This window comes from Pseudorasbora parva, chromosome 23 (genome assembly GCF_024679245.1).
Source record: "Pseudorasbora parva isolate DD20220531a chromosome 23, ASM2467924v1, whole genome shotgun sequence".
Taxonomy (NCBI): domain Eukaryota; kingdom Metazoa; phylum Chordata; class Actinopteri; order Cypriniformes; family Gobionidae; genus Pseudorasbora; species Pseudorasbora parva.
Window position 1 is genome coordinate 5,246,806 of NC_090194.1, and position 24,167 is coordinate 5,270,972.

Sequence of the window (24,167 nt, forward strand, 5' to 3'; positions counted from 1 at the left end):
TAAAGCATGTTTATAAATGTTACTTAAAAGTCCTAATTGAATTAAGGCCTAATTCTGGCTTTAGCTAACCCTGTTTGTAAAACCGGACCTATATCGTGACTACTAATGTGACTATTTCATGAATATGACTTATATTGTACAGTGTGGCTTTATATTGTATAGCTGCTTGCAATATACTGTATATTGTATGCTCTCCTTCTCTCACTTCAACATCACTCAACAATTACAATTGTTATATCATACCAAATGTTATATCATACAGTAAGACTATCACGCAATTGCAACTCACCTGCATGGCAAATTTTACAATACTGACTTTATATTGCACTTTTTTATATCGTCACATTTACCTGCTTTATTACTGAGGTGCATACTGCAGGCTTACTTGGAGGGAAAAAGCAATAAAAAGTCCTTTTGTGTTCAACAGAACTAATAATATCAGAGGTTTAGAACATCTTTTTTTTTTGGGTTGGTCTAGTTAACACATCGGCCATTGTGTGAATATTGATTGCTTGTTTAATGCCAGTCTTCTTATATCCAGAGGCAGGTTGTGTAAAGTGCTGTGAAATGTAGTCTCTGTGCAGATTAGTCTATATTCAGTGATTGAAAATTGGTGTGTATGTGTTTTCTAGTGTGTGTCTATATCGGTGTTGTTTCTGCTTATCAGCTCTTTTATCCTCTGCAATGCAGCCACTCAGTCAATATTAAAACTGCTATCACAATGAAAAGTTGTGAATATGGGAAACGATTGCCCTGGAGGCAAGGCTGACTGTGTGCGGAAGAGCGTCTGCCTACAGCTACTGTCTTCGGTTTGACCACAGTTTGAACCTTCGTTGTTCGGGCTCTTTGATTAGTCTCTCTTGGAGACGGAGCACTGATGGAAGTGGGCGGACCGTGAAGTCCCTTCAGCCCTGACCTTTCAACCTCCTATACTGCTTTACCTAAATCCACCGTGCCGCTGAACATGGGGCCTCATTGCCATGACAACGTCGCCAGGCATTGATAAAGGGCCCTGCGATCTTTTTTTTGCTCAACACTCAGGCTACAATTCATACCGTTACTGTGAAAAAAAAATACCAGCTATTTGGTGTCACAATGCCAAGTCTTTTTTGCGCTCCAGACTATGATCAACTGTTGCTGATTGTCAGCGCTTATCTGCGTGAGACAGTGGGATGTTTACAGAGCTCACCGGCACTAGTGATAAACAATGTTGTCGTGTCGGCAGAGGAATGACGGCGTGCAATCTATCATTCCAGATGACAATGTTTCAGCTTCCACGTCTGTTATTTCATTCTGTGCCTAAACGCACACGCTAATGAACAGACAATTATGCATACATGCGCGCACTCACTTCCCATGAGAACATTTCAGAACAGGTTTTTATGGTAAAACTGCTGTGACTCGTCGGTGGCCTTGCGATTAACATGCTTTTTTTAAAGGTTCTGTGAACATATGCGTTTTGAAATTAAGATGCATAAAGTGCACGTTTGGGGGGATAATCAAAACAAGACCTATCCTCCCTCCCATTTCTTGTTGCTGTTTCGGTTTCGCGATAATGCCCTGATGTTTGTGTATGCGCGCGTCACATTTGACAGTAATTTCTGCAGATGCTTCACAGCCGCTGTGCTTGATACCAACCCTGCATCTAAAATAGGATGTTCTTGTCTTGTATTTTCCAGGGAGCTGCGTGCAGACAGTTATAGGTCTGTACGGTGAGACCATTGAAGTGCCATGCAACAATGGAAATAACAAGCCAGATGGCCTTATTTTCACCAAATGGAAATATGTGAGTGTTGCTCTTTCTATCCTACTATGCATCTGGGCTGTACTCTGCCCTTCTAGCCTGTCTGGGTAGTCAAGCAATATACAGCTACTCTCACCGTCATATTGATTTCTAATTCAATCTCTATAGGTGCTAAATGTGTGTTTGTCGGTTTGCTAACGGCCCTGTTATCTCGTTAAGGCGAAAAACGACGGCTCTCCCGGCGATCTACTCGTGAAGCATGATCAGAAAGACCAGGCGACCGTGTCGGCCACAGACGGCTACAGAACTAGAGTTAGCATCGATGCCAACTCCAGCCTGCTGATCGCTCAGGGCTCTCTGTCCGACGAGAGAGTTTTCACCTGCATGGTGGTGTCTTTAACCAACCTGGAAGAATACTCTGTAGAAGTGAAAGTTTACAGTGAGTATACATAAAATACACACACACACACACACAAACCATTAATAAAAAAGAGCAAATCAGACAGGAGATACGATTATTTAAGCACTGCTTTAGTCTATGATGAAACCGTATGCAAGAGTCAGATCTCAAATTGTGATGGAAAGAGGGTGTGGAGGTGCCATATGGGAGAGAATAACGTGTGTAGCCTTGATATGCCTGCACGCTTTTAGATGGATATCAGAGAAATGTTATTAATATTGCGCACTGTATTCCACCATAGATCAGAAAGATTGCCTGTTCTCTGGAATGGACTGTACATACTAATATTTTATATATATATATTTAAAAACTTTAAAAACATTTTAAAAATCTTACCGTTCTAAAACCTTTGACTGGTGTGTGTGTATGTATGTATATATATATATATATATATATATATATATATATATATATATATATATATATATATATATACACACACACCAGTCAAAGGTTTTAGAACGGTAAGATTTTTAAAATGTTTTTAAAGTAGTCTCTTCTGCTCACCAAGGCTGCATTTATGTCATGAGAAATACAAAAAAAAACTGTAATATTGTGAAATATTATTAAAATTATAATATATTTTAAATGTAATTTATTCCTGTGATGCAAAGCTGAATTTTCAGCATCATTCGTCCATTCTTCAGTGTCACATGACCCTTCAGAAATCATTATAATATTATGATTTACTTCTCAAGAAACATTTATGATTATTATCAGTTGAAACAGTTGTGTAAAACAAGTTTTTTTATCTGAAATATTAAGATTTTGCAACATTGCAAATGTATATACTGTCAGTTGATCAGTTTAATGCATCCATGCTAAATAAATGTATTCATTTTAAAAGTTCTTTCCCAAAAATTAGATAAAATAAAATTCTTACCGACCTAAAACATTTAAATGGTAGTATAATGTTACAAAAGCTTTTTATTTCAAATAAATACTGTTAAATGGTACTTTCTATTAACAGTTATTTTATATTTTAATAATATTTCACAATATTACAGCTTTTTTTGTATTTCTAATAAGATAAATGCAGCATTGGTGAGCAGAAGAGACTTATTTTAAAACAATAAAAAATTGTTTAATGAGGACATTCCATAGATATAATAATACAAACTGCATGTTCTATCCCCTAACCCTAAACGTACCCCTCAGAAAAAAAACATCACTTCCTCGTGGGGAACAAAAATGTCCCAACAAGGATTGTAATGTAAAAATGCAGAAAGTTTAGTTTGAAGGGTAGGTTTAGGGGTAGGGTTAAGTAAGGGGAGAGAATATACAGTTTGTACAGTATAAAAACCATTACGGCTATGGAGAGTTCCCATAAAGATAGTAAACCAGATGTGTGTGTGTGTGTGTCTGTATATAAATGATGTATGTCTGTAATTTAAATGAATAATTTACTTGTAATAATAATAATAATAATAATATACTTTTTTGAAATGTCAAATCCAGATGAAAAATGTTTACTAAAAAGTAACATAACATGTGGGTACATTCTATGCAAACAGAAAAATATGCATTATGTTGACAGAATTCATATCATAGTATGCTACTGTCCTTTACCGCTATACAATGCTTTGTCTCTAATTGCAGAAAAACCATCAACCCCTGTAATCAAAAACAAAGCGAAAGAACTGGAAAACGGCAAGCTGACACAGGTGAGTCAGTCTTTACACGTTTCCCTTTAAGACCCAGAGCTTCTGCTGCCGTAGACGGTGTTTGCTCCAGTACACACACCAGCCAGTGTACTAACAATGTGCAGGATCAAACCCCGTGCCATTGTTTTCATGTCTCTCTAGTAGTCTCAACACTGACACACACCTGCTGTTATCACAGTCAGAGGCGGATCGTAGACGCAGCTAATGATACGGACATCAGCAGATGCGTCTGTGGGGCGTACACACCTGATTTAGGCAGTGCTCGAGCTATTGTCCCCCACAGCTACACAGGAAACAGACACTTTTATGTCGTCTAGAGTTTGTATCTCAAACACAGGGCGACAGTAATATTATGCGGTTGCATGAGAAGAGGAAGGAGCTTTGATTTGAAATACTTTGAGCACATACACGGCTTCCCACACAGCCCTTATGACTGGTTTTTGTAAATGGAGTTGGGGGTCGTTATTTTTCATTTTCTCCCTCTATCGCTCTCTCTTTTTAATGTAGTTCAGAGGCGCTAGGATCTTAGAGTCTGGCGGAGGTGTGGGGTGGGGAAGGCTAGGGTTTGTGTATACAGCATTATGGGTCTGTTTTTTTCCGTGGCCACCCACCAAGGTCTGTCGTGTTCAAAGTGCTGAGACTTGCTTAGACAGAGAGAGGGGAAGGGCACGGAAGAAAGAGCGCCTCCTCTGAATATATAACATTTAAAATAGATACTTTTCTTGAAAACTTGCAGGGTGGCTGAAGGTCTCTAGAAAGAATAAATTAGAAAGAAAAGGGTGAATACATTAAATAGGCGTGCCACTTTTGCAGGAAAAAAAAGAAGAAGGAAAAAAGGCGGATTGATTAAAAAAGATGTTTGTGAGCATTTTCCAGTAAACATGGCAGCCGTTATTCATGAAAAGGTCAAGGAGAGTCATATTGCTAATCTTAGTCAGAATTGGTTCTTTGGGGATTTTGAAGTGTGAAGTCCGGATCGCAGAGGTGGAGCAATGCTGTACAGTCACAAGCGTGTGTGTATCAAAAACAAACAGTCTCAAACGGTTGACTCTTACAAGCCTGTTTAGTGTTTCAGCATATGTTTGATTCACTAAAAGAACCGTCTCATGAGACTCATTCATTTGGCAATCAGACTACAGTGCTTTAATAAAATTGTTCTTTTACTTTTAGTGAAAAAGTACAACCAGTGTAATCTGATAAATCTCAAAATTAATTTAATGAAACCGACTACACAGCATGACTATTGTAGTGTGGTTCCTGAATGAATGTATTTTGCAATATATTACATGAATATATAATATTGTATAATAACATCAATCTATTATTCTATGTATTTACAATATATTATAATACATTTCAAATAATATATTGGTCAATCTAATTTTCCTTTCGTAAGGGTATAAGTACTAATATACAGCCAATATCATAGCTAATAAGCAAATAGTTAGTAGTGAGGATTGGACCCTAAACCAAGTTATAATACTTATAATACTAAAATGACATTGTTTTGCAAGAATAGTTTGAATTAAATAGTTTTCGTTTCATTTTTTTCTCCAAATATTTCTTCCTCAAAAGAATTAGTAATGAAACGGAAATCCTTAAATTAATTGCTAACACAATGCAGAAAGCATGTGCAAATAAACGCCGTTAGTGGGCAGAATTCCGGAGAGAGAGAGAGAGTCCAGGAAGGAAAGTGCTTAGTCACAGCTGCTCTGTTCCACGGCTCACTGGAAGCTTCAGGCTTCAGGCTGCACTCTGTACGCTCGAGAGGTGATGTATCATGGTCCGGCTCCTGAGGAGGGTCCGCTGTGTTATCGGAGATCCGAATCACAGTACGGTGATTTCCCACTCCCCCTCTCCCCCTCATTCGTGGTTCCTCTAAATCTTGGATTTCTCACGCCACCCTGAACACCTGAGCACATGCATCATCCCGCTGTCTGCTCTGCTTTCCTGCCATTATTACCCTTCTCTCTTTCTGCTGATCTCTCTATCCCGGGGCAGATAGCTCGTCAGCATGTGATCCTGTCAGCGTGTTATTAATGCAGAGCCTCTTCGGCCTCTGGCGGCGCTTTTACTCAAACGGAGAGGAGGAAAACGGCAAGAAAAAGAAAGTGAGGAAATAGGAGACCTGTAGAGTTAAAACCCAGCCCGCTTTAGCGCATAAAGATTAGATCGTTATATCGAGGTTGGTATCTTCCCTGGGCCACCCCGGGATTTACCCACCAGAAGTACAGAAGCAGTGGGATAAAAGTACCTCGAAGGTCATGAACCTTCATTAGGGAAAGTCCCAAAGAAAAGTGTGTCTCAAGGTCACAAATCATGTTGAGTGTTGAAATGACACATCATTCATGTGACAATCTAAAGTGAAACTATGTGTCATGATGAGTCTATAAATAGATGTGTAAGACAGGCGGAACTGAAAGTGTTTGAGCCTCACAGTACCTCGTCCATATTCATGAGGAAAAGTTTCGATATAGTCACTAAAGCAGATGCAATGTTTTTTTTCTTTGTGTGTGTGTGTGTGTGTGTGTGTGTTAGTTGGGGGAATGCGTGGTGGAGAGTTCCAACCCAGCGGTAGATCTCATCTGGATGAGGAACAACCAGTCTCTGGTTAATGATGGCAAGAGTAAGTTCATATCAGACTCATTACATCAAAGGAGAATCAGGAAACAAGTGCACTAACCACAAATGTGATATATAGTGTTTAATCAGCCTAAATATATGAATTTAAAATATTACATACATCCATACTTTAGGGGTTTAACTGTACAAAAAAATTGACGTTTCGGTACATACTTCAGTTTTGAAGTCATAGTTCGTTACAGCAGTCTTACAAAATTGCTTTTTATTATACAACTAAACATTTACTGAAAATGTTTTGTCTGCTCTTAAATTAATTCATTTATAACCAAACGTTTCTTAAAGATAATGCTGTGAACTAGATAGGGAGCCCTTACTGGCACATTGCTGTAATATTAAAGGTTAACAACAGAGCCCAAACTGTTAGCCTACATTCAGTTATTTATTTTTAGATATAATAATCAACACTCAAATAACATATTGTATGCAAACATGTAAACTTCACATTTGGCAGTTTTTGCATTAACTATTTTTTCTCCAATTCGTTGTTGAAATATATTTATACGCAGTGGCTGTCATTTTTCTTACATATTAATTTAAATATACATTAAATAATCAAGACATCACTAACAGGTTAAGTAGAATAGAATGATTATATAGGCTAATATAGTGCATAAATCTAGAGAAAGAGTTCATTTCTCTAGTGAACTCACAGCTGTGGACACTGAATGCTACGTGACATTGTTTACAAGCTGTTTTACTGACGTCTTTCCGCCACTGAAACACTGATTGAAGGATTACAGTTTCAGTTAGTTGTAATGTATCGTAAACATATCTTAAGATATATCAATTCATGTTTATTCTTTAGGAAGAGATGATAGTGTTCATAGTGTACTTAATATGTTCGTGTAGGAACTCAGATTGAAATGTCTTCCGTGCTTAAAACAAGCTGACTGTTAAAGATTGCATTTAGAACTGTTCAGTACACATATATATGTTTTATATATTTTTTAATTGCACCTTGATAAATATATATATATATATATATCACATTTATATAAATAATTCATTAAAAAAAAAATATATATATATATATCTATTTACCTCAAAATAATAGTGAACTCATTTCAAATGACATCCTGATTAAGAAAGGACATCTTGTGACCTTTGACAAGCCCATTTCAAAGTTTTACAATTTTTGTTGGATAACATTTTTTTTCATGTGTGATCATATTCTTTAATCTAGCCCATAAAAATAATTAATAAATCAGATTTTTAATAAAGAAAATTTGTTGTTGTTGAGAATAAACTCTTAATAACAAGGAACAGTTAAGAATATAATGGGTTTTTTTTTGTACATTAAGATATATCATTTTATTAATGTAGTTTGAGATGGCACTATGTTAATGTGAAATTGTGTTAAATTAGTCATTCCTTTTGAAAACTGCAATGAAAGACCACTTGTTTCATAAAATGACTCAACACGTATGTGTAATATTTCCCTCAAGCTATTATGAAAAAAAAAAAAATGTATGATGTATTTCTACACTGGATGTGTGTGGCATGTTGTGACACAGCATAACTAGATATTGCGCATATTGTAACCACATTGAAGCTGTCTATATTGCAAGCATCCGAGTTTTTTAATTGACAGACACCCGGGACTTGTTTTTGACATGCTGCAGAACTATTCCTGACACTTATTTTATAACAATTTGTCTCTGAAATAAAGATTTTTTTTTTCTTTCAAAAAGTATAAACTGATTTCCATGAAATTTTATGCTACTTATTTTAGTTTTGTCAGCTTGTGGTCTCATATGTAGGCCTATATGCGGTTCTAAAATGACCCTTACGAAAAATAAAAGGAGCCTGGCCCTTTAACGATTGCTGAAGTCTCGAGCTCACAGCTGATTGGTTTGTGGTTAGTGTACATCCTGACAGTATTGACACTCAAGCGGTTGTTGTGTGGTGTCAGGCACTTCCAGTGTGACAGTCACTGTGTTTGCCAGCTTTAATGACTGATGTGTGTTTGTGTGTGACTGCAGCGGTCATTATAAAAACTAGTGTCACCAAGGATCCAGTAACAGGTCTGTCCAGCACCTCTTCCAGTCTGGAGTACGCAGCCAGGAAAGAGGATGTGACCTCAAAGTTCACCTGCTCAGCAAAGCATGTGATGGGCATCAACCAGGTTTCAGCCGCAGAGACCTTCCCAATTTACTGTAAGTAACTTCACTTGTGCTGACTACATACTAAAAAGCTCTTGTTTTTGTTTTAAACACACCATCCAAACATTTGGGGTCGGTACGATGTTTCTGACTCTTCTGCTCACTATGGCTACATTTATTTAAAGGTGCACTATGTTAGCCTGACAAGCCAGACCCACATCAAGATGTTTGGTCTGGAAACTCACCATTGACAGCTCAATCCGAGGGGCGGGATAAACGGTTGTCTTTCAAACTCCCTCTGCACGTGATAGGATAGCGCTACAACCAACCAGAGCAACGAAGGTGAAACGGAGCTTGTTGACAGATTAAACATTCGCCGTATCCGGTCGGCTAAACTCAGAACACATCTTCCCTTTTTAAGAATGACTTCAGTGCCGTTCTTTTTCTTTTCTCAGAGAAAAGCTTAACTCCAAGTCTTCCAGAGTCGCGGTCAAAGCTGATTTGAAAGACCGGCGTTCATCAGTTTCTGTGTTTACTAGAAGCACGCAAACACAACTTGGCCGTCATTATGTTAAGCCCCGCCCACCGACTCTATACACGATGTGATTGGCCTGACCAGAGTTTGCGTTTACAGCTCAGAAGTGTATTGAGAGTTGCTAGACGACACTCGCGCTCAGATTAGATTTGCTGCCGCTAGGGTGCGTCTAGATTTCTAGGCTAGCACTATGTAGTATTTTTGCAGTAAAATATCCAAAAACCACTAGGCCAGTGTTATATATTTTGTTCAGTTGAGTACCTATAACATCCCAAATGTTTCCAACTATTTGTAAATCGTGAGAAAATTGCTATTTTAACTAAGAACCGGGACGTGTCAGCATAGCGTCTGATGGAGTCGCCTGTCATATCTGCGTTACCCTCGGTTTTATTCTGCAGAAGCGCTTTTCTCTTATCAGTGTGAACCTGTCACAGCAGCACAGAGCGAACGCACAGAGTAATGTCATAACATCATTTTAAACACACTTAAATGTATCTAATATAATAAACAGAGCTGCTTTACCTTATAATCATAACCGGAAATGCGGAAATACTGCAGGCGCCCGGCGACTATATCCCGTCCCGTCTCGTCCCATCCATCATAATAAAAGTCCTGGTGTTCACGAGGAGGGTATTTGTGTAGCAATCGCTTCAGCGCCCATGCTCGGCTCCACAACACTCGGTCCTGTTCTGCTTTAAACTACAGTAACATTAATAAACACATCCATGAACATGATTTTCCCGTGTCCTATTTTCCACCAGCTGTGAGGTGAAGACCACACGTCCCAAGATGCTGCGCTCACACTTGGCGTCATCAAACTACACCTTTGTTTAGAATAGGCGCCCTCTAGTGGACGGAAAGTTGCATAGTGCACCTTTAATACAAAATACAGTAAAACAATAATATTGTGAAATATTATTACAACTCAATAGTTTCCTATTTGAATATATTTTCAAATGTATTGTGATCAAAGAGTTAGCTCCAGTCTTCAGTGTCACATGACCCTTCAGAAATCATTTCTGTTAATTATCAGTCAGTGTTGAAAACAGGATGTTTGAATGATTATAAAGATCAAAAGAACAGCATTCATGTGAAGAAGACATATTTTGTTTCATTTTAAATATACTTCTTGCTAGTTAGTTTTCAATTGAATTGAATTAATCTTTGTTAAGGTCATGGTCAAAATCACATCATCGGAAAAACATGCTCAATATTTGGGTGCTTGACAAAATAAATAATAAAGATCTGGAAAAAAGTCTTCACACCAAGGCTCCAAAAATACAAAATAGTAATAATAATAATGGACTCACACAGGGGATTAAACAAGGATCACATGACCTCAAACAAGGCAGCTCTGAATCAACATGCACCAGTGCTTTTTTCTATACATCCTAATCATTTGTTAACAACATGTATTCTTTACTCCAACGAGCTCATTGTTTCTGCCTTAAATTAATTTAAAACAGATATCAGATTATTCTAAATTGTACTGGAGACTCATGCTATTTCTGTAAAGCTGCTTTGAAATGATATGTATTGTATTTTGGAGCCGTTTAGAGCAGCAGCTGCGAAGAGGATCTGAGCGATCTCTGAGAAGAATAGAGGCTAAAAAGATCAGATATGCAAGCAGGAGCAAGTCTATCCAAGGCTTTAAATGCAAAAACTTCAAATCAATTGTGTATTGCGCCGTTAGCCAGCGAAGACGAGCTAAGATAGGCGAGATATGCTTCCTCGTTTTGCCCTGGTCACGAAAGCAAAAAAAAACCAGGTTTTTGATGTGGGAATGAATATTTGCTTGAAGTAGAATAGTTTTTTGTTGTTTTTTTAATCTTGTATTTTTATTATTAATATTATTATTATTAAAAGCCATTGTCACATTTTAGCAATTTGGCTGATGCTTTTATCCAAAGCAACTTCCAAATGAGGATTATCATGAGTAATTTATCAGCCAGGAGTCCAAGTTATTAATTATCATTTGCGTCTAAAAATGGGCTGCATTAACAGTCATTCCGACTCCCCAGTTGAGCTGTATGTGTTTGCATACAGCCAGTGAAGATAATGTAATAAAATGATATCCGTGTATCTTTTTATATCTTTAAATTCAGTTCAGGTAAAATGATATTTAATATGCCAGTAGATTCAGTTTCTATATTGTACATGGCTATTGTACACAAACCGGCTCCCCCTAGAGGCGGATCTGCTCAGGGATTAGCCCAGAGATAAGAATAATTAGAACTGGGATGGTAGTCAGGCGCTGTTTTTTTATTTTATTTCTCTTCGCGAGATGTGACATGCTGGGTCTAGCACTTTGATGCTTTATTTGTTTGATTTTACAGCTGGTTTGAGGGGTCCGTGTTCACGAGGATCTGTACATCACCCAGTATATGAAGCCATCTCTTGAGTCCTGAACCTTGAATTGAAGGTCTCAGCTGGTAGCCAGGCTCAATATGATATCCTAGGTCTTGTCATGCATAATGCCAGCCGGTAACCGAGTCTGCTGTTCTCTCTCTCTCTCTCTCTCTCTCTCTCTCTCTCTCTCTCTCTCTCTCTCTCTCTCTCTCTCTCTCTCTCTCTCTCTCTCTCTCTCTCTCTCTCTCTCTCTCTCTCTCTCTCTCTCTCTCTCTCTCTCTCTCTCTCTCTCTCTCTCTCTCTCTCTCTTTCTCTTTCTCTTTCTCTTTCTCTCTCTTTCTCTCTCTCTCTCTCTCATCTGAATGCTGAGAGGTTTGTTCGGTGCCTCAGGGTGAAGATGTGATGTGAAATGCTCTGTGGCTGCTGGGCACAAAAACGAGGGCGAGAATGAGAGCCTGCAAATGGTTGTGGAAATGAAGGCGTTTATCCCCTTGGGGTCTGCAGAATGGCACGGTGTCTTAGAGAATGTTTTTTTAGTGGCTTTTGCTACATGTTGGAAAGTCACACCGCATCCCTGCAACGACAGCCATCTTCCTGGCTTTTCTTTTTTTTCCTAATGTTTGTTTTCTCTCCTTTCTCTGTCAGACCCCACTGAGAAGGTGACTCTACAGGTTATTTCCCAGAGCCCCATTAGGGAAGGTGATGATGTGACACTGAAATGCCAGGCGGACGGAAACCCTCCTCCCACCAGCTTCAACTTCAACATTAAGGTGAGAGATCACCGGCCGCGTCCACAGCGACTACACCGGTCTTTCATCTCCAGGGTCCTGCTGTCTGCCCTGTATCCTTCACTGCAGGTTAATTACACTATCTCTCTCTCTCTCTCTCTCTCTCTCTCTAGGGCAAGAAGGTCACGGTGACGGACAAGGATGTCTACACTCTGACTGGCGTTACCCGAGCCGACAGTGGCGTGTACAAGTGCTCCCTGCTGGACAACGATGTAATGGAGTCCACTCAGATCGTCACAGTGAGCTGTGAGTGGGAAAAAAATGCTCCCTTCTTCTCTATCGCTCTCCCAACTCCCCCTAAGGGCACAAACACACTAGAGAAAGACTTGATGGAGCGTTTGACAGATATGGAAAGATCTTTTTGAGGCAGAGTCAGTCGTTCCAAATGCTGCCAATAGATTAAAACCACTAACAAATTAAAATTAAAATCACACATTTTTTTCTGTAATTAATCGCAGCTTACATTAAATGTTTAACGCTTTCCCCTCCAAACACAGAATTTTACTTTATTTGTGGGAAACTAAATTTTCTGTGTTTTCACTGTCAGACACTGGGGGCGCTATTACACATCTTCTGAATAAGTACAGAATCTCCTGATAAAAACACACGCGAGGAAGATGTAGTAAAACAACAATTGATTGTATGAAAGCAGATATGTAAAATAACGAGATCATCAACATTAGACATCATATGAATCAAAACTATCTAATGTACTGACTGAGATGTGGACCCAGGACGAGCTACAGGACTGTGCAAACATTAGGAGTATTGATGGACTCGATCTACTCCATCTGTGTTTGATCATCACTCTGAATCTGATCTGAAAACAGTCTTTCACAAAAACGTGTAAAAAGAAGAGGGTCTAAAACGAGCTATTTCTTTTGATATGTTACATGCTGAGATGTACATAAAACAAAATATTCTATGGGCTATTAATCTCTTTATATTGTAATAATGTCACAATTAATCTCCTAATGAATGTAAAAACAACAAAGACAGTATATTTTAAATATTTGATGTAATGGGTAGGAAATTTGATCAAAACACTTGACATTTATTTTTGCTCAATATTCAATATTACACTTGATATTTATTTATGCAGTGAAGACATGCAGTCTTCACTGCATAAATTATTAATTAAATATAGAGCTACAAAAGCTCATTCAAGAGCAGAAAGTGATTTTCTCTTTGTCTATTCTATAATTCACATTAATGACAGACGTCACAGCAGCAGGTTTATTAGGCTGCCGTCACTTTAAGATTTGAAGCACATGGTGCGTGACTCACATCCGATCACATCCTCACAACTCTTTACGCTCATTTAAAGGTGCACTATGCAGCTTTCCGTCCACTGGAGGGCGCCTATTCTAAACAAAGGCGTAGTTTGTTGACACCAAGTTTGAGCGCAGTATCTCGGGACATGTGGTCTTCACCTCACAGCCGGTGGGAAATAGGACTCGGGCAGAAATCATGTTCATGGATGCGGTTATTAACGTTACTGCATTGTAAAGCAGAGCAGGACCGAGTGTTGTGGAGCTGAGCACGGCCGCTGGAGCGATTGTTAAACAAACACACGCTTCGCGAGCACAGGGACTTTTATTATGACAGGACGGGACACAGTCGCCAGACACCTGCACTATTTCCGGTAAAGGTAAAGCAGCTCTGTTCATCATATAAGATACATTTAAGTGTGTTTAAAATGATGTTATGACATTACTCTGTGCGTTCGCTCGGCGCTGCTGTGACATGTTCACACTGATAAGAGAAAAGCACTTCTGCAGAATAAAGCCGAGGGTAACGCAGATATGACAGGCGACTCCATCAGACGCTATGCTGACATGTCCCGGGTCCACAATTTTCTCACAATTTACAAATAGTTGGAAACATTTGGGATATTGTAAGTACTCAACTGAACAAAATATATAACACTGGCCTAGTGGTTTTTGGATATTTTACTGCAAAAATACTACATAGTGCACCTTTAAGACTTTATTAATTCATTAAAGACTGTGCTTACGAGGATACTTGACAAATGGACATTTTGGCTTTCTTTTGTGTGTTTTTGTACGTTCAAGCACAAAAGAGAACTTGGTTTCTGAAGTGGCATTCTATGCGCGCACGTGTGCGTGTGCGTCTGTGTGTGTGTCTGTGTCTGTGTGTGTGTGTGTGTGCCACAGAGAGGCCTTATTACTTAAGTCTTATCATGCTTGAATGGTTTAATAGCACTTGAATTAAGCATAAATTATAGCGTTATTGTATACTATAGCACAGACAAAGAATGACAGATATAACTGTGATAATTGCGAATAATATTTTTTATGTGATAAATTGAAAAAAATAATTGAATGCTTATATTATATTATATTATATTATGCATCATTAAACATTTATTTTGAAAACTGAAAATGTTCTTTTTCATTTGATATATCTACTTCCACAAGTTTTGTAAATGCTTTGGGATGATGCTTAGAGCGGAAGAGATGTAATCCCTCAATAAGAGCTTTTCACAATTTGGAAATATTCTATAAGTGGTTTCCTTAATCAAACTGCCAACCAATGCCTCGACTAGCTGAATAGCTAACTGAATGAGAATTAGCATTTGCATTTATGGTTCATGAATAAGTACACTTAAGTAAATGCATTAGAAATTCTAGGCATTTCACAAGCATTTCCTGAAGAAGAAGAAAAAAACATACCCTTGTAAAACTGTTTTCATAAATGTGGAATGTGTTAATGTGAATAATCATTTGATCATGTTTTTGTAACGAGCGATTTAAAAAATGGCCTTAAAAGATATACACAATATGCAGAGTAGAATATCTAGCTCAGCCATTGTTTGAGGCAGAAGCCTGAAGAAACTGACTCCGCCGTTGAACAGATGAGCATCCAGAGTTCACCAAACTTTTCCTTTCCAATTAATTTCTTCCTTTATAGTACGATTTAATGCACGAGTGAAACGTTAATCAAATCTATCTTCAGTAGGATTAGCGAAGGGGGCGGGGCACCAGGCAGACAGCTTAATTAGGCGGTTTTGACTGGAGCGGAGGCTGTTACGGGCTCCTGCTCGCTGATAAGCTCACACACTCTGGCCTTTCGATAATTTTCATTGAGGTGCGTGTGTGAGCGCGTCTATTTGGTTCAAAAGGCCTGATGATCTCCATAATGTGGATTTAGTGACGCTTGGTTTGGAGATTGAAATGTATTTCACGCCATCTGTGCAGCACGGGTTCAAAGCGTGTGGCATCTCAGACGTGCATTTGAGGATAGGAACCAATGTCTCGGGCAGGAATAAGGGCGCTCTCGTTTCGGTTGGCAGAGAGATGGGATGCGTTTCAGCCTCTTCGGCGGTTGAAATAGTTTGAGGGACAGGTGTACAAAAAAGGAGCCTGCAGCGGACCGATATATGCTTGTCATCTCTTATTTTCTTTCTGTCTCTCTCTTTCAGTTCTGGATGTAAGCCTCACTCCCACAGGCAAGGTGTTAAAGAAGCTCGGGGAAAACTTGGTGGTGTCGTTGGAAAAGAACACCTCTAGTGAAGCGAAGGTGACGTGGACTAAGGTAAGAGATTGTAACGAATGGAACAGATCTGGGTCGGTTTATTTTAGTCCTCTGAGTCACGCTAAACAAACAACTCGTTGGATTTCTCCAGGATAACCGCAAACTAGACAAACTGCCCAGCTTCTCTCAGCTGACGTATAGCGACGCAGGCCTGTACGTGTGTGACGTGTCCATTGAAGGAATCAGACGAAGTTTGTCCTTCGAGCTTACTGTAGAAGGTAGGATTTATTATACACACACTAGTCATATTTTTGTTTTGTCAGTATGTGCTGCACAATTCTTGAGAATCCCTGTTTTTGTTTCAAATAGAGATCATGATTCTCCCACGATTCTCGTCTAAATAAAATAATTTCTGACAAATGCTATCAGTAATTGCTGCAGTCTATTTAAAAATGTTTAAGTAATTAGAATTGATTCTTTTTGAAAAAATTGACTCACTCAAAAACTTCACTCATTTCATTACTGGATGAATCATAAGTTTTGAACGACTCTCTTGAATGATTCAATGACAAATATGTTCTTATATTATGTTCAGTCACTTATGGACACCTACAGGTGTAACAATGTAATTGCCGCAATTGTGAATTGAAGCGCCAAGTTACTCATTTTTAAAGCTACACTGTGTGATATTTTCCTCCATCTAGTGGTGAAAAGCTATATGACCATTCAGTGAACATTTGTTTCTTTTCCTCTCAATACCGATTTCGTTTTAATTCCTACGGTGGCCGATTTAGTCCAAGATTAACACGGCAATCCCCCTCTTCACATTCGACACGGTGCCATCGAGTGTTAAAACACGAAAGGCGAAGCTTGAATTTACGGGTATGTCCCTCTTTGGCTAATGTACTTTCAAGATGGAGGGGCAACATGGTGACCGGCATTCGAACCCCTCACCCGTATGTATTTTCAATGGCATATTATAAACTTACGAGAATGCATTATTACCTTGAAATAAGTAAATATACATTAATGAGCACACATATTTTTGAAAGAACTAAGTGTTTTTAGCTAAGAATAAACTAACAAAGTTACACAGTGTAGCTTTAAAAAGGTGATCTGCTCTGCTTTTATATACAATGTTCATAGAATTATTTTAAATGTGTTTGAAAGAAGACTCAAGCTCTCCAAGGCTGTATTTATTTCATTAAAAACACAGTAAAACAGTACTATTGTGAAATATTACACTTTAAAATAACTGTTTTCTGTTTTGAATGAGCATTTGAATTTGAACATGTCAAGGCTGAATTGTCACATGATCATTATCATCATACAAATATATTACGTTTTAAAACAGAAAACTGTTATTTTAAACTGTTTTAAACTGTTATTTTAAACTGTTTTAAACTGTTATTTTAAACTATAATAATATTTCACAATATGAATGTTTTACTGTATTTTTGATCAAATGAATACAGCCTTGGTGATTAAAAGAAACTTTCAGAAACATTAAAAAATATTAAAGGGATAGTTCACCCAAAAATGAAAATTAGCTCATGATAACCTCACCCTCAAGTCATCCTAGGTGTATATGACTTTCTTAGTTATATATCAGAGTTATATAAAAAAAATGTCCTGGCTCTTCCAAGCTTTATAATGCCAGTGAATGGTTATTTCTGTTTTAAAGTCTATAAAAGTGCATCTGTTATCGTAAAACTGCTCCACACGGCTCCAGGGGGTTAATAAAGGCCTTCTGAAGCAAAGCGATGCATTTGTGTATGAAAATATCCATATGTAAAATTAGACTAAACAATAATCGCTAACTTCTGCGAAAGACTGCCGTCTTTTATGTCTTTGATGGAGTGATGCACTTTTTTGGTCTTCGTATTTTGGGCTGCCATTCACTGCCATTAGAAAGCTTGAACAGGAGGATTTTTAATAGAACTCCGATTGTATTTGTCTGAAAGAAGAACGTAACATAAAACTATGATTTGAGGGTGAATAAATCATGGGGTAATATTAATTTTTGGGACTATCCCTTTAATGATTCCAAACTTTTGATTGGTACTGTATGTATGCATAAATGTGATATTATCTCCAGGTGTTCCAAAAATTACAAGTCTGACAAAGCATCGCAGCAACGACGGCAAACACAAAGTCTTGACATGTGAGGCAGAAGGTTCACCTAAACCTGACGTGCAGTGGAGTGTCAACGGAACTAACGTAAGTCACCGTCCATGCCAGACCCAATCTCATCTGATTTTTTAATCACAGACAGAACCTGAAAGAACCCTGTACCATTCCCTGAGAGAGGGAAAGGTGCCCAGATATTTCTTTCGATTCCAGTCTAGACAAGATGAAAGGTGCACAGGTGTTTGAAGTCGCAGGTTTTCAACACCTAGAAATGAAGAGCCAACTTTCAATTTACGTTAAAAAGGGAACAGTTGCCCTGGGACAGGCATGTCTGGAATCACATGCAAAGCCTTATTATTCAACCCATGTTGTGGAGACTTAGCTTTGGTCTCTTTTTGGTAGCCCAGATATCCCAGACATTGTGTGTGTGTGTGTGTGTGTGTGTGTGTGTGTGTGTGTGTGTGTGTGTGTGTGTGTGTGTGTGTGTTTGTGTGTGTGTGTGTGTGTGTGTGTGTGTGTTTTGAGACAAAGCAGTCTGACCAGCACTCACCGTCACAGAACCGCAGGCACACCGCGATGCAAACACACACCGTTAGCTCTGGCTTAGATCTGGTTTGCTTCCTGCAGGGTTATGAAGTCACACCCTGTGTACTTTGACTCCTATAAAATACAAGACATGCGAATTAGTCTTCCTCCTGCAGTAAACATGCCACCGTTTGTTACATGCTTAGTTTACTGTTTAAATAAGTAATTGTTTAATATACCCTTTTAAAAGCAAAAATGCAGTAACTAAGACCTAGTCCACACGCACACAAGTACTTTTATGAACTGAGTTTTTCCTCGCAAATACATGCGATACGAATCACTGTCGAGAGCATGCCAAACCAACAGGGGGCAATATAACCCTAACGTAAAGCCATGTTGGCCAATCAAAAGCCTGGAAAGGTTATTGCCGGTTCCGGTTCTGACATGACATAATCCAAAATATCAAAAAGTTTCACTGTCCACTCAACAACACTGCATCTGGAGTTTAACAACAACAACAAAAAGACCAGATTCTACGTTTGTGTGTGGACCATAGACCATAAAAAAAATATGGACGACTCGACATCATCCGTTTCCACTTGCCAGATTTGAAGCTTTTGATGCGGCCTGCACGACGCTGACATCTTGGGACGAGTCTGCGCAGTAGAGAGCAGGAAGTAGAGCAGGAAGTACTGCTGCGATATCGAAAGCCCGTCCACACTCTCGCAGATGCAGAACAATTAATTATGTTTTTGTGAAATAAAAAGTTTTGGAAATGTAGAAATTAAAGCTAAAGCTCCAATCTGCTCCCAAAAATCCCCAAAAAAGTCCGTTAGCGCCTCAGTGGCAACTTCACTCAGAGAAGACGTCGATCTCAGCTGTCAATCATGACGTCACACACCCCGTTTTTATAGCATCAGATAACTAACTAAAACTAAACTTATTTTAAAAACGAACACCTGAAATGAAATCATCGTGATGATAACTGCCTTCAATGACATAAACTAACTTGGAGGAAAAAATATTTGAGGTGAAATTTTATTGTTTAGTTTGCCTCGTGTCCATTAGAAAACACAGAGGGGCGGCTATACTGGGACCGGCCACAGGGGGGCGATCGAGGCGCGAGCGCTTCAGTATCTGAGAGGGAGACTGCAGGCTTGGTGTGGACCAATAGACAGCCCTCCCACGGGCTGCAATTCATTGACTGGCCGCTAGAGATCGGGTTCAAAATGGAGTCAAATCTGTTTCTCCCCCATGTTAAAATGCCCAACTTTACAGCAGAAAGAAATATTTTCATAGCCTGGTACAAAAAGTGGTTTTGTTTTATAGCTAATTTTGCCCTTCATGACAACTGTGAGGGGGTAATAAAAAAACAAAACAAAAAATCTGCTAAATTATATTAATCCTTAAAGTTCTGCATAATAAAGGGCGTGGTCATTTGAGTGACCTGTGACCTTTGATTGCCAGTATGGTCGTGCTAGACGGGCGTGGTTTCAGCGATCAGACCCCTCAGCTCCACCCACATCCGTCTCTTTGCTCATTTTCAGTTATCCGGCAGTGATGGCAATCGCTGACTTAAGGCTTCAAAAAAATGCTTTTCAGAAATCAATGGGTGACGTCATGGACACAGGCTATGGTGTGGACGATTGGCCAAAACATGTGTGGGTAGGGCTTAAACCAACAGTGAAAGACAATATAAAAAAAAAAAAAAAATAAAAAAAAAAAAAAAAAAAAAAAATTATATATATATATATATATATATATATATATATATATATATATATATATATATATATATATATATATATATATATATGATAAAGCTGTGTTAATATTAAATTGGGATTAGATTGTGTCTTATTACTGTCTTAAATATATTGATTCTGATTTGCTGTGTGTTCCTGTGTATTGCAGTAAGCCGTCCTGCGTTCTGCCTTAATGACACGGATCTTGAAGTGTGTTTGTGATGGAGACTTGTGTAATGGCTGTGTGATTACTGACAGTGAGATTTTTAGCCTCACACACAGCTGGGTGCTTCTAGACTGTGTGTGTGTTTGAGCCTGTTTATGTGGTTTATGAGGACACAAATTTGTATAACTACATGGGTATTACATTGGTATTACACTATAAATGTGGTTTATGAGGACATTTAAAATTTCCTTACTAAATGATGTTTTTTTGAGAAAGCAAAAATGCAGAATGTTTCCTGTGATGGGTGGGTTTAGAGGCAAGGGCAGTGGAAGGGGATAGGATGTACAGTTTGTACAGTATAAAATCCATTACGCCTATGGAGAGCCACATAGACCTGCGTGTGTGCGTGCGTGTATGTGTGTGTGTGTGGAGAGAGCTTCCATTAGCACTGGGTGAGTGTGGTGCAAAGTGCATGATGCTAAATAAGCTGAGGATAAATCGTGCCCTCTAGTGGTGAGGTGTATAAAATAGAGCCTTACGCAAAAAAATGGCTAGGAAGGTTGAATTATTTCAGACCTCTTTGCTTACTTTTTGTAACTATTATATATTGATGATTATAATAAGCCAAAGATGTGTAAAAAAATAAAATCTAATGTTCTGCTTATCTTGCAGGATGAAATATCATATGTCAATGGGAAGGCCACATACAAACTGACCGTAGTGCCCAGCAAGAACCTCACCGTCAGCTGTCACGTGATTAATAAGCTCGGATTCGACACGAAGGACATCAGCGTGTTTTCTCGTAAGTACTGAACACACTCTGAAGGGCTTTCCCGCTGTGAGGACCGCTTACTAACCACTCAATCGACCCCTTTAAAAAGGCTCATATTATAGGGCTGTCAAGAACCGATTTGGATTAATAAGAATCATTAGGCTACATACTTAAGACGGTTAACAAGACCTTAAAGTGCTTTGGGATCAGACACACTTCTATTTGACCAACAGAAAGAGATGAAACAGACTATATTATTTAGCTCTAATGATAATTTAGCATTAATGACATGTAATTTGTCTAGTTTGACAGCCCTGATAAGTAGATGCCATATCTAACAACTCTTAGTGCATGTGAGGAGATCTGTGAAAACTAGCATGTTTCACACGGTTTTGCCTGTTGCACCATTCAAACGCAGGACTTTTTAGTGGACCATTTCAATAATTATTATTATTATATTAGTGTCCTGGTGTGAACACACTGGAAAGACAGGGTTGGCTGCTCTCTCTCAGGTCCTGTTGTTCACTCACGGGGCACGAGACGCTCTCTTCCTCTTGGTTCTCGCTTTGGCTCGGAGTTTTGTTTGTCTGTGTCAGGGTGCTTGGACTGCTAGATCTTTTTCTCCTCTTCCTCCTCCTCCTCCTGTCTTTCTGACCGCTATCGCATGCTTGTGGTCATCTTTACTAGAATCCGATTGGATAAGACTTACTTCTGATTTAAAATGGTTTTGCATCTAGACCACAGTTGGGTGGTGGCTTTTAATCTACCAAAAAATTGTCTTTAATGCCAGTTTGGATTCATTTTGCACCCAAAGTTAATTTAAATTTTATATCTGATTTCAGTATTTGAGGAGGACAAGCCCAAACCAGGTAAGATGATCTGATTTCATTCACTTGAATTTCCCTTAAAATGAATTAGAGTAAGATCATGAGTCGGAGGGTGCCAAGCATCCTGACATCATGCAAACTTTGTGCTTTCACGTCTTTTAGCTGTCGTATCTGCAGGAATATGTCATCTTGAAATATTTCCAGCTCCCAGTAGCGGATTCTTTCAATCCTTTTGTTTCATTTCCCAGGATTTCCTTTCCCTGTCAAGAATCATAATGCTTTAGAGGAAGTCATAAGTGTTCATCTGTTCATCTCCCTTAGATAAAAATGAAGATGGCGCGGAGCAGGCCAAAGTGATCGTGGGTGTCGTGGTTGGACTCGTCCTAGCCGCTGCTCTGGTGGGACTCATCTACTGGCTCTATATCAAGAAAACAAGGTAAGACGCAGCATGACATCGCGAAAACAAGTTAAGTGTGAAAAAAGAGTGTATCACGGGCCTAAATCATCTACGTTTAAATTACACCCTGTATGTCGGATAAAGTACATATGATTGCAGTGGAAGCCACGGTATCTGCTGTTATACATCATCATGATTTGGTCAGATTGACAAGAGAAGTGAGCGAGCCAGAATTGTAGCCGCAGAGCTCAGTTTGAAATGTGCTGAAAGATTAATCAAGGTAAAATTGTCCTGTTAGACAAGGCAGCTGGAAGACCGGAGAGAAGGAGGCAGGCACTTCAGAGGAGAGTAAGAAACTGGAGGAGAACAATCATAAAGCAGATGTCTAAAAGAAGGGAGACGCGTCAAAAGGAACGAAGAAGGTGAGGATTTTTTTCCTCTTGCATTTTGAACATTTCAAAGAGCAGGGCCGGGTGTAAAATTCACACCTGCCAATGGTGGGCGAATCAAGAAAACCTACTGACAGTGACTTTTTTCATGGGCATTGAAAGTTTTTTTGCATGATACTTGAGATTAATATTTAACATAAATTCTAAATATAATTCTAAACATTTAAAATAATTCTATATGAAAAAATCTATTTATAAAACGCAATACATTTTCAATAAAATGTAATGTAAATGCATTATTAATATTTATTTTTTTGAAAATAATGCAAAAAAGAAATACTTTTAAAAGTTAAATAACGTCTTAAAATGACCTTAGCTCTTTTCCCGCCAAACACAGAATTTTCCGTTACCCTATTTGTGGCAAAACGCTTCCCTGTTAAACACAGAATTTTCTGGGTTTCTGGGTTTTTACTGTTTTATGCTAGAGGGCGCTATTACACATCTTCTGAGAACTGAGAAATGAGAACAATCTCCTGATCAAAACACAGACGAAGAAGATGCACACAAAAAAAATCAAGCAATCCTATGAAAGCAGATGCATATGTAAAATAACGAGATCATCAACATTAGACATCATATGAATCAAAACTATCTAATGTTACTAAATGAGATGTGGACCCAGAACGAGCTACAGGACTGTGCAAACATTAGGAGTGTTGATGGACTCGATCTACTCCATCTGTGTTTGATCATTACATCAAGATCAGATTCAGAGTGGTCTTAAAAAAAAAAAAAAAGTGATTTTCTCAGCTTTTTGTTCAAAATGTTTTTTTTTAATGAAACTTACCCATATTCATGTGTTGATAAAAAAGGAATGCATGAAGCTAGAATAAAATTAGGGTCAGCTCTTGATATATTGCATGCTCAGATATTCGTACAACAAAATATTCTATGGGCCATACAATTTTTGTGAAAATGATCAAAAACCATGGCGGTGGCTGGCAACTTAAAAAAAAAAAAAAGAAAAAAAGCTGGCTGGGAAAGAGTTGAGATGCGCGTGACAGCGTCAGACCCGCGTCATGTTCGGCAACGGAAGATCTTAAAGTGACAGCAGCCTAATAAACCTGTTACTGTGATTCTGTCATTAATGTTCATCAAAGAACAAAGTTAACAGAGGAAATTATAGCTTTAATGAGGATTAATCTATATTTAATGTATTATTTATGCAGTCACTGTTTGATAACTTCATTCAATTTCTGAATAATTCTGTTAGACCGGTAGGAAGGCCACAGGTAAATATGAAATTTATTATAATGGGTTTGTGTGAATATTCTTTTACATTCAGTTAGATTAGAAGTATATTTTAAAGCCTAATAAATGTTGAAATCGATAGCTTTCAATTATTTTACTGTGGTGTCGAATGTCTATCATTA

At 38.5% G+C, this 24,167-nt stretch overlaps 1 protein-coding gene across 3 annotated transcripts in view; it reads left to right on the top strand.

Moving 5' to 3' along the window:
• alcama (activated leukocyte cell adhesion molecule a) overlaps window positions 1–24,167 on the top strand; it is a 95,547-nt gene that overhangs the window by 68,861 nt on the left and 2,519 nt on the right. For 2 of the 3 annotated variants that reach the window (XM_067433879.1, XM_067433877.1), the window contains exons 2-15: window positions 1,680–1,786; window positions 1,964–2,183; window positions 3,804–3,868; window positions 6,407–6,494; window positions 8,494–8,667; window positions 12,143–12,267; window positions 12,399–12,531; window positions 15,731–15,843; window positions 15,935–16,061; window positions 17,882–18,003; window positions 21,022–21,151; window positions 21,964–21,990; window positions 22,270–22,384; window positions 22,644–22,767. In XM_067433879.1, coding sequence (XP_067289980.1) covers window positions 1,680–1,786; window positions 1,964–2,183; window positions 3,804–3,868; window positions 6,407–6,494; window positions 8,494–8,667; window positions 12,143–12,267; window positions 12,399–12,531; window positions 15,731–15,843; window positions 15,935–16,061; window positions 17,882–18,003; window positions 21,022–21,151; window positions 21,964–21,990; window positions 22,270–22,384; window positions 22,644–22,734 — 1,637 coding nt within the window. In that variant the 3' untranslated portion in view covers window positions 22,735–22,767. The remainder of the gene's footprint in view (window positions 1–1,679; window positions 1,787–1,963; window positions 2,184–3,803; window positions 3,869–6,406; window positions 6,495–8,493; window positions 8,668–12,142; window positions 12,268–12,398; window positions 12,532–15,730; window positions 15,844–15,934; window positions 16,062–17,881; window positions 18,004–21,021; window positions 21,152–21,963; window positions 21,991–22,269; window positions 22,385–22,643; window positions 22,768–24,167) is intronic. The other variant, XM_067433878.1, reaches the window with a different exon arrangement.